At 45.6% G+C, this 11,159-nt stretch overlaps 1 protein-coding gene and 1 pseudogene across 4 annotated transcripts in view; one reads left to right on the top strand and one right to left on the bottom strand.

The window, feature by feature from the left end:
- Positions 1-2,894: 2,894 nt before the first annotated feature.
- On the bottom strand, positions 2,895-4,766 carry LOC105722546 (pre-mRNA-splicing factor SPF27-like; annotated as a pseudogene).
- Positions 4,767-9,631: 4,865 nt separating this feature from the next.
- The window catches only part of NKTR (natural killer cell triggering receptor), a 45,362-nt gene continuing 43,834 nt past the window's right edge, over positions 9,632-11,159 (top strand). For 3 of the 4 annotated variants that reach the window (XM_012460110.2, XM_012460109.2, XM_012460105.2), the window contains exon 1: positions 9,830-9,908. In XM_012460110.2, the coding sequence (XP_012315533.2) occupies positions 9,851-9,908 (58 nt within the window). In that variant the 5' untranslated portion in view covers positions 9,830-9,850. Of the gene's footprint in view, positions 9,649-9,829; positions 9,909-11,159 lie in introns of those variants that run through there. The other variant, XM_021666609.2, reaches the window with a different exon arrangement.

Raw genomic sequence — 11,159 nt, 5'->3', positions numbered from 1 at the left:
CTCCAATCAGCAGCTGCAGTAGCTGGTTAATACCACGCCTTGCACTGGTTACCACCCTTTTTCCCTCCTCACTCCCTGAATGTAGTTTCTTGAATCACTACCTTAGTCCCTTTGCACTGCTATAATAAAATACTGTAAGCCGAGTGGCTTAGAAACAACAGAACTTTATTTCTCACAGCTCTGAAGGTTGGGAAGTCCACATTCAGGGCCCCAGAAAATTTGGTGTCCTTGAGAGACAATTTCCTGGCTGACAGCCAGCCATCTTTTCATTGTAACCTCATGTGGCAGAGACGGCAAGGGGCCTCTTCTGGGTGTCTTATTTGTTGTTTTCGAGACAAAGCCTCCCTCTGTCGCCCAGGCTGGAGCACAGTGGTGCGATCCTAGCTCACTGTAACCTCAAACTCCTGGGCCGAAATGATCCTCCCCTCTTAGCCTTCCAGGTAGCTGAGACTACAGGCATATGCCACCATACCTGGCTAATTTTTTAATTTTTTGTAGAGATGAGGTCTCACTTTGCTGCCCAGACTGGTCTTGAACTCCTGGCTTCAAGTGATTCTCGATCCTTGGCCCCCCAAAGTGCTGGGGTTAAAGATGTGAACTGCCAGGCTTAGCCCCTGGGTCTTTTTTATAAGGGCATTAATCTAATTCAGATGGACTAGCTCAGCCAATATGGCTTCCATCAGCATCACGGCATTTCAAAAATGTTTACCCAAACCCAATCTGCTTGGCAAAGGCTATTTCCAGAAAAAGTCTAAGAGCCAAGGATTCAAAGCAGAATTTAAGGGATGAAATCAGTAAACAAGTAGGGTCAACCTTGATGAGTGAGGACTCTAACTGACAAGAAGGGTTTGTTGCAGTGGTGTTTTTCATATGAATTTGATGAGATCCAAGCTCTCTCATAAAGAGGATGTAGCGGGAAACATTTGTGAAAATACAGCCATGTTTTAAGACAAGTTAGTAGCAGAGGGCCGCTAACCTAAAAGGCCAAAAGACGGGTCTAGTATTATTCATAGTTGAGGTGGCTTTTTAAGTTACTGCCATTGCCTCCATGGCCATTTCTGTCCTGCTGCACTTCCATGCCACCACACCTCCAGCCTTTCTCCTGGTTACTGGCTCTGCCCCAAGCTGATCAATCATAACAGCTACCCATTGCCACGGCCACCGAGGCTGATCTAGGGATAGGCACGTGAGCCTTATCAAGCCAATCAGAATCTTTCCCCAGAATTTTTCTTACTGGTTCTGGCAGGAAAAACACTTTCTCTTCAGACTGCTAGGCCATGAAAGTGCTTGACCAGAAGCTGCTATGGCCACATCCCATTGCTCTCTACAGAGAAAGTCCACCTGATCTTGACTAATACCATGAGGACGTCATTTTATTAAAATATAAATTTTGTGTCTTGGGTTAACTGTGGGGTGAGAAACAACCTCCTCACTTGCAATCCCAGCTATCTGCATACAATCTGGTGTTGTGGTCTAGCTGTTGACAAGGGGCAGAGGTGGGTAAATTTTTCTTTACCTCATGAAATATTATACTCCTTATTTTCCACAAAAAAGAAATCTGGGATTTCAAAAAATGTATTCAAATTATATGTGTGTGTGTGGATTTTTTCCAACCAAATTCTGATAACTGTCTCCGTGTTGTGGGTCCCCAAGATCACCCTCAGGTTTGATGGTTCACTAGGAGGACTCACATAACTCAGTATATGATTTACTACAAGAAGAAGATGTAAAGTAAAACCAGCAAGGGAAAAGGCACATGGGATAAAGCCCAGAGGAAACCAGATGCAAGCTTCGAAGAGTCCTCTCCCAGCAGGACATGGTTCAGTGACAAATTGTGACAACGTGTGTGAAATGTCTACCAGGGAAGTTCATTAGAGACTTAGCACCAAGGTTTTACTAGCGGCTGGTCACATCTGCTGCTTAGCACAAACCAAAATTCTGGACTCCTAGAAAGTAGGTGTTCAGCATAAATCATACTGTTTGTACAAATAGTTTACACATAGGGAGCCACTCTTATAAATGAGAGAAAGTTATATGCGTGTAGGGAATTATTTTCCATTCAAGTTCCTTGATTCCAGTCAAGGGCCAACCTGTCATCAGACCTCTCGAAAGATACCAGTCTTGGGCATCTTAATAGGTCTTTTCTGCACAATTTCCTATTTAAGACCCAGGATATTTTTTAATTTTTAAAATGGCACAAACAAATAAAGTAGAATTATATATGTATCTTCTCACTGTACTCCTTTTCTCTTCCTCCATTCATCTTTCTCCCTTCCCCAGGTTGTAAAGATGTAAAAGTTATTTGGAAGGTAGGGTCGGAACAGGGATCCCTGCTTGAGGCTGAATTGTGTATTACAGAGGATATGCTGAAGGGTGCACTGGGAACTGAGAGGCAATATGTTAACAGCTGATTCACCCTACGTATATTGGGATAATCATATACATTTTCTTAATATACTAATCTGGTGTATTATAGGAATAAATGTTCTGATGTTGAACCATCTTTGCATTCCTGAGTTAAAGCCAATTAGGTCATGAACATTTTGCAGTTTAAACACTGCTAAACTCCATTTTCTAATATTTTATTTGAATTTTAAATCCATGTTTATAATGAGATTGGTCTCTTTCTTTTTTTGTAATAACAGTGTGTTTAGAACTATCTCTTTGACCGGGCGCGGTGGCTCACACCTGTAATCCCAGCACTTTGGGAGGCCGAGGCGGGTGGATCACGAGGACAAGAGATCAAGACCATCCTGGTCAACATGGTGAAACCCCGTCTCTACTAAAAATACAAAAAATTAGCTGGGCATGGTGGCGCGTGCCTGTAATCCCAGCTGCTCAGGAGGCTGAGGCAGGAGAATTGCCTGAACCCAGGAGGCAGAGGTTGCGGTGAGCCGAGATCATGCCATTTTACTCCAGCCTGGGTAACAAGAGCGAAACTCCGTCTCAACAACAAAAAAAAAGAACTCTCTTTATTAGACAAAGTCATAAACCAAAAGTTTCCAACTTCCTGTACATGTTGAGAACTTTAAAAAAGATCCTTGGATATAAAATATGGCCCACATGGCTCAAAATTAACTCTGTGACATAATATTATTCTACAGTCATACTTATTTTGAAAGCCTAAAGACTTTTTTAATGGCTATAAAAATCCCACCAAGCTAGACATTTTAATTGTTGAGATATACAAATAAAATTACTACAGCAGCCCACACATTCTATGATTTCTAAACACCAAAACATCATTGGTTTGGGGGAAGATGCCACTGTCCTTCACAGTTCAATAAAAGCAGATGCTTTTTGTGAAAGCCCAACTTTTCTTCTACCTGCTAAACTGTCTTCTCAGAAGTCTGGCCGGATGTTTACTTTGTTTGCCTCTCCATGTTGCTGTTAATTTGACAGATTTAATTTTCTAGCTCAACAATCATCCATTCAATCTCATAATCTACTGACCAGGGATACCCAATTTGACTCCATTTCTCTCAATTTAGATCCAGCTGTGAGTTGCATGTTCTTTCTCTGCCAGTTTAAATCTTGAGTATGTTTTCTTAACTTCTGAAGTTTGTTCCGTATGTGTTCAATTACATGAACTAGATTTTCATTGCATACTTTTCAGGCAGTACTTCCATGCTGTGACATTAGTTCCAGATTCTCAATTCTAACTGCTTGAAGCTCTAACTGGGCCATAAAATTGTTTACACATTCTTGCCACACAGTAATGTCATTTTTTTTTTAACCAGAGGAAGGGCTGTAAGCTTATATTGTTTCATACTGAGCAATTCAACTGATTGTCAAGCAGCCAGTCTTTCAAATTCAGTTCTCATTATGTCAGTTTCAAAGGCAGAATAATCCCAGCTGTCAGGTAGCTCAGGTAGTTCTTAGCAGGTCGGTATCTGCAAGTTTCCTCCTCCGCCAGTGCTGCAGCCACTTCCCGCACACCAGTGGCTTCATAACCTTCATCAAAATAAGGCAGCACATCCACCACAAGCTCTCCAGCCACGAAACCCATGCCCGCCATTCTGGGGACCTCAGGTTTGTCTGTGTTTTCTGCATCTGCGTAAACTCAATTCTCTCGCCTCTAACTTTCTTGTACTGTCTTGATATTCACAAAGTAGGTTAGATAACCTTCTCTGTTTTTTAATTTTCCAAAACATTTGAGAAAGCGATTATTGTTCCTTTAGGGTCTGAAAAACAATCTGGAACTTGTGTCTTGTGGAAAGGAAGACTGTTTGTTCTCAACAGTTTCATTATGAAAAATTTCAAAGATACATAAAAGTAGAGAACATAGCTCAATAAATCCCATCTATCATTTAGAGGCAACAAGTAACAAGATTTTTGCCAATTTCACTCAATATCCATTTTAAAATTTATTTTCTGGCTAGGCGTGGTGGCCCATGCCTGTAATCCCAGTATTCTGGGAGGCCAAGGCAGGAAGATGGCTTGAACCCAGGAGTTTGAGATCAGCCTGGGCAACATGGCAAGACCCCCATCTCCACAAAAAATTTAAAAATTAGTGGGGCATGCTGGCTTGTGCTTGTGGTCCAAGCTACTTGGGAGGCTGAGGTGGGAGGATCACTTGAACCCAGAAGGGCAAGCCTGTAGTGAGCCATATTTGTGCCACTGCACTTCAGCCTAGCAGACAGAGGAAGACCCAGTCTCCAAAAAAAAAAAAAGAAAGAAAGAAAAAAGAAAATTTATTTTCTTCATTTTTGTTTCACAAAGTATTTTAAAGCAAATCCCAGATGTCATGTGTTTTCATTCCTACATACATCAGTATGCATCCTCTAAAAAACTAAGGATGAGAAGACAAAGACATGTGTTCTTTTTTAGAGGTAGGGTCTAAATCTGTCATCCAGGCTGGTGTGCAGTGGCACAATTACAGCTCACTGCAGGCTTCAGCTCCTGGCTTAAGCAATTCTCTCATTTCAGCCTCCCGAGAAGCTGAGACTATAGGTGTGTGCCACCATGCCCAGCTACTGTTTAACCTTTTTGTAGAGACAGGGCCTCGCTACGTTGCCAGGGCTGGTCTCTAACTCCTGGGCTCAAGTGATCCTCTGCCTTGGCCTCTCAAATTGCTGGGATTACTGGTGTAAGCCACCACACCACATATTCTTACATAATCAAAATTTCATGACCACATCTAACAAAATTAAATATATTTCCTTGGTATCATGTAACATCTAGGCCATAATCAAATTTCCCATTTGTCTCAAAATGTCTTCCACAGTCGTCTGGAGATTCGGGATTACTAAGTCAATGTCTTCAGTGTTTATTGGTTTATTCAAGCCTTCTATTTCTTTTGAGTCAATTTTGATCATTTCTATTTTCTAGAAGATTATTTTGTTTCCCCGCTAGGATTCCTGATCGTTTTCCAGAGTCCTGGCCTCTAAGTTCCAATCGCTGGCGTGATCACACTCTGAAAGGCTAAATACCCAGAATCGTTACCTGAAAATTCCTACGACCAATGGTTCTTCTTCATGGTAAATCATGGACAAATCAAGCCTGAGTTTGTGAACTCTTTGGATACCAACTTTCTACCACTCTTGGAAGAGAGGGAGGAGGTGTCAGTCCTTTTGGTTGATAGTAGGCCTAGGCCTGCCTTGTCCCAGTAGTTTCTTCACCTTAACCACAGATCAAATCGCATACTTTATCTTCAAATCATCTAAAGTATAATTTCAAATCACAGGACAGAATAAAATAACCTTTGAGAGAGGCAGGACCTTAGAAAAGAGGTATGTTATCCCATTTATTTTACAGATGAAGAAAGTAAACTTCAGAGAGGTCAAAGTGATTTATCTCAGGTCACATAACCAGTGGCGGAAAGAAGAGAATTACTGGAGTGTCAAGATAAGAACCAATTCCAGGAGGTTTAAAAAGTTCTTTAAGTACATCCCAAATTAAGTATTTCATTCCTGAGCTCTAAAACCTATTTACATTGAAGCCTGCTGTCCCAAACACAGTAATTACAAAGCGGGGCAATGCTGTCCATCTTTTCCTTTCATGAATCCATTATGAAAGTCAGCTTTATGAAACCACTTCGTCTTCAGAAAGACATGTACATTTCATACCGTTCAAATCTGAAGCTGTCAGCAAAGTCAGATCCAGGACCACCTGTTTCTCAATCCAGCCTAGAGACTGCTCCTCTAATAGACACACTGGACGCTCCAGGAGGTAGAATGGGCAAGCTCTGACAAAGGACAGCACTTCTCTGATGGTGTGGAAGTGCCAAAGGTTTGGCTGCACTTTAAAAAGGTGGTAGGCCGGGCGCGGTGGCTCAAGCCTGTAATCCCAGCACTTTGGGAGGCCGAGGCGGGTGGATCACGAGGTCAAGAGATCGAGACCATCCTGGTCAACATGGTGAAACCCCGTCTCTACTAAAAATACAAAAAATTAGCTGGGCATGGTGGTGCGTGCCTGTAATCCCAGCTACTCGGGAGGCTGAGGCAGGAGAATTGCCTGAACCCAGGAGGCGAAGGTTGCGGTGAGCCGAGATCGTGCCATTGCACTCCAGCCTGGGTAACAAGAGCGAAACTCTGTCTCAAAAAAAAAAAAAAAATTGTAACAGGTGGCCAGGCACGGTGGCTCATGCCTGTAATCCCAGCACTCTGGGAGGCTGACATGGGCAGATCACAAGGTCAGGAGTTCAAGACCAGTGTGGCCAACATGGTGAAATCCCATCTCTACTAAAACTACAGAAAAATCAGCCAGGTGTGGTGGCACACACCTGTAGTCCCAGCTATTCTGGAGGCTGAGGCAGGAGAACTGCTTGAATCCAGGAGGCAGAGGTTATAGTGAGCCAAGATTGTGCCACTGCACTCCAGCTTGGGCGACAGAGCGAGACTCCATCTCCCACCCCACCCCAAAAAAGTGACATAGGTGCAGAAAACAAGTTGGAAATGATCTAAGTCAAGCTTGCTTTTTTGCGATATTTTTAAAGCTCATTAGCTATCATTAGTGTTAGTATATTTTATATGTGGCTGAAGACAAGTCTTCCAATGTGGCCCAGGGAAACCAAAAGGTTGGACACCCAATCTAGGTGAGCCCAATTTCCAAATTTACTATAAAACTACAGTGTGCCACTTCACATCCATTAGGATGGCAATAAACAAAACCAGAAAATAACCAGTGTTGGTGAGGATGTGGGAAAATTAGAGCCCTTGTGTATTGCTGATGGAATGTAAAATAGTGCAGCTATGGAAAACAGTATGGTAATTCCTGGAAAAATTGTAAATGGAATTAACTTATGATCCAGTGATTCCATTTCTGGGCATATACCCAAAATAATTGAAAGCAGATTTCAAAGAGTATTTGCACACCCATGTTCATAACAGCACTATTCACAACAGCCAAAAGGTAGAAGCAATCTAAGTATCCACTGACATATGAATGGATAGACAAAATATGATAGATACATACAATGGAATAATATCCAGCCTTAAAAAAGGAAATTCTGACATGCTACAACATGGATGAAATGGAAGCCATGCTAAGTGAAATCACCCAGTTACAAAAGAACAACTTTTTTTTTTTTTGACATGGAGTTTGGCTCTTGTCGCCCAGGCTAGAGTGCAGTGGTGCGATCTCGGCTCACTGCAATCTCCGCCTCCCGGCTTCCAGTGATTCTCTTGCCTCAGCCTCCTGAGTAGCTGGGATTACAGGTGCCCGCCACCACGCCCGGCTAATTTTCTGTAGTTTTAGCAGAGATGGGGTTTCATCACGATGGCTACGTTGGTCTCGAACTCCTGACCTCAGGTGACGCACCCGTCTCGGCCTCCCAAAGTGCAGGGATTACAGGCGTGAGCCACCGCCCCCAGCCTAAAAGAGCAAATATTGTACGAGTCTACTCATTTACAGAGGTGGATAGTCGAAGGGTGGCCTCCAGGAACTTGGGATTAGGGGACAATGGGGAGTTACTGTTTAACGGATACAAAGTTTCAGTTCTGCAAGATGAAAAATGTTCCGCGGGTGGATGGCGATGAGGTTGCACAACAATGTGAATATAGTTAATGCCAGTGAACTGTACACTTAAAAATAGTTAAAATAATAACTTGCTTGTAATGTACGTTTTCTAGTTTAAAAAACCTTAAAAAACAGTGTGGTACTGATACACAGATCCTTGGAACAAAAATCCTGAAATAGACTCACACATATATGGTCACAAGATGAAGGTAATTCAACGGATGAGTCTTTTCAACAAATGGTAATGGAACGACTATGTATCCCTATAGGAAAATGTGACACTTACCAACCAGACAACATAAGCAAAAATTAATGCCATTAGACAATAGACTTATACGTAAAAGACTATATAAGACATATATGAGAACACAGAAGACCTTCACGAACTTGAGGTAGGCAGAGATTTCTTAGCACACAAAAAGCACAAACCATAAATGATAAAACTGACCAACTTGCCAGGCGCGGTGGCTCAGGCCTGATCCCAGCACTTAGGGAGGCCAAGGTGGGCTGATCACTTGAGGTCGGGAGTTCAAGACCAGCCTGATCAACATGGAGAAACCCCGTCTCTACTAAATATAAAATTAGCCAGGCGTGGTGGCGCATGCCTGTAGTCCCAGCTACTCGGGAGGCTGAGGCAGGAGAATCGCTTGAACCCGGGAGGCGGAGGTTGCGGTGAGCCGAGACTGCGCCACTGCACTCCAGCCTGGTCAACAAGAGCGAAACTGTCTCAAAAAAAAAAAAAAACAACTGACCAACTGACTTCACCAGAACAACTTCTTTTACCAAAAACATGGTCAAAGCAATGAAGACAAGGCCCAGACTCAAAGACTTCGCAATAATTTACGTAACAAAAGATTTGTATTCAGGACACACATGTATCTAACAAAACATCTGCATTCACAACTGTTAAACTCGAAAGACCAGCTTTAAAATGGGCCGAAGACTGGAACTGAAACTTCACGAAAGATGCAGAACGGGGCCGGGCGCGGTGGCTCACGCCTGGAATCCTAGCACTTTGGGAGGCCGAGGAGGGCAGATCACCTGAAGTCAGGGGTTCAAGACCACCCTGGCCATCATGGCGAAACCCCATCTTAGAAAAAGAAAAAAAAAAAAAAGATGCAGAATGGCCAGTGACGCTGGCGCCAAAGCTGGAAGGAGCGCATTCCTCAGCCTAAAAGGCCTAACAGCAGGACACGGACGTAACCACCCCGGGCCAAAAAGAGCACAGAAAACACCGCCTCCGCTAACGGAAGCTCAAAGCTCCGATTCACTCAGTTCCTTCACAGCGCTGGAAAACGGAATTCTCGCGGTATCGAAGGATGCGCGGACGCTCACAGCCACACAGGACGAGATGGAGGGCGCAGGCGCATCCACGGCTCTCAGATTGGGCGACTGACTGCAAAGGGCGGGGCAAACAGGACGCGCGCAGTATGGGAGCGCTGGCTCGCATCTCCGCGGGAGCTCATCAGACACGCCCCCGTGCGCGCCCCCGCCGCCGCCGCCTTCGGGTGATCGCCCCCGTCTAGACTGTACTCTCGCGGTATTTGTGCCGACTCTCGCGGGGTTCAGCGTGGCACTGGGAGGCCGGGCGCAGGAGCTGACGTTCCGTTAGTGGTGTTGGGCTCTGGCTGCGGTGGTGGTGCCTTCTCCGCTGCCCACGGGGACCCGCTCCGGCTGGACGCCAGCCAGGTGAAGAGCTCGCCCGCATGCGTGCGCGCTGCGTGGGAGCCGCGAGGCCCGGGGCGGGAGGGCGCCGCGTCCTGGCCTCCTGCGCTGTCGCCGAGGCCGGCGTGAGGCTCCGTGGCGCGGACTCGGTCTCGGCCCCGCCTCGCTCCCGCCCTGACCGCTTCCCTCCCCCTCTCTCCCAGCTCTCGCCGCCACCTCGGTCGCGATGGGGGCGCAGGACCGGCCGCAGTGCCACTTCGACATCGAGATCAACCGGGAGCCGGGTGAGCTGGAGCCTGGGGAGCGCCGCGGGTCGCGGCCTGCCTGGCGCAGGGGAGGGTCCGCCCTCGGCTGCCTCCCGGCCCTTCGGGTGCGGGTCGGAGGTGCGTCCCGCTTTCCGTCTTCCCCGACGGGAAACGGCGGGAGCGGACGGTGGCCTGGGCGCGCCCCAGCTCGCAGCCCGGCCTCGCCCTCCCGACCCCCACGCCCCCCGCGTCTGCAGACCGAGTCCTCGCGCCGGCCTGGCGCCGGGAACAGGAGGTGCGGTTCTTTGAGCGCTTTCTCTCACAGGGTCTCCGTGGGGCGAACGCTCCCGAGCCGGGTTCCAGTGTCTTGCTTCGTACTATGGAGTTTCACCCAGCAGGAAATAGTGCGTGTTTCCCGATCACGACATGTCACTAAGATGTTACCGCTGCCTCCGTTTGTCCTTGATCTTGAGCTGGAATTTCGTCTTCCTGGGAACGTCTTTCGTGATAAACTAGAGCGTTCTGTACCAGCAGAAGGGCAGCATGCATGCGTTTAGCACTAATGTTTTGTCTTCAGCCATTGTTAGTGTATTTTTTTGAAAATAAAGCATTTCCTTCTAAAGCGTAGCTGTTTCGTTCTAAGTAGCAGAGCGTGCAGGGTTTCAGACTATTTTCTTAGCTTGTTTTGGTATCTGACGAAAGTGTTAATTGGAGGCACGTGTATGTTTACCGTCTTTGTGCAACATCCTGTTCTGCAGATGCTTATGAGAATCTCTACAGTTGTGGGCTCTGGAGGTAGAGCAGCGCATAAAACAAAGGCCTCCCTTCCTTTTATAGTTTATATTCTTCTGGCGGGAAGAGAGACACAACTGGGAAAAAAGTAGCGGTGACTTGTAGTTGGGATACTATTTTAGTAAGTTGGTCAAACAAGGCCATTTTGCGAAGATGACGTTTAAGCAGGTATCCGAAGCAGATGAGGCGTATTTAAGAAAGCGTCCGTGTAGAGGCGACAGTATAGCCCTGAGGAGTACTGTGGTACAGTCGTGCGCCAAATGACACTTCTGTCTCTAACAGTGGTCTTATGTGTTAAATACCTTATTTTTTCTGTAACTTTTTAATGTTTAGGTATGTTTAGATACACAAACACTTACATTGTGTTAAAGTTGCCTACAGTATTCAGTGTAGTAACATCCTGTACAGGTTTGTAGCCTAGGAGCAAGTATACCATTAGCCTAGGTGTGTGGTAGGCCGTACCATCTAGGTTTAAGTACGCTCCGTGATGTTCACGCA

The sequence above is a fragment of the Aotus nancymaae genome, unplaced genomic scaffold (assembly GCF_030222135.1).
Source record: "Aotus nancymaae isolate 86718 unplaced genomic scaffold, 86718_ANA_hifiasm-v0.15.2.pri h1tg000038l, whole genome shotgun sequence".
In the NCBI taxonomy this organism is placed as follows: domain Eukaryota; kingdom Metazoa; phylum Chordata; class Mammalia; order Primates; family Aotidae; genus Aotus; species Aotus nancymaae.
This window is presented reverse-complemented; position numbering and strand designations above follow the sequence as displayed.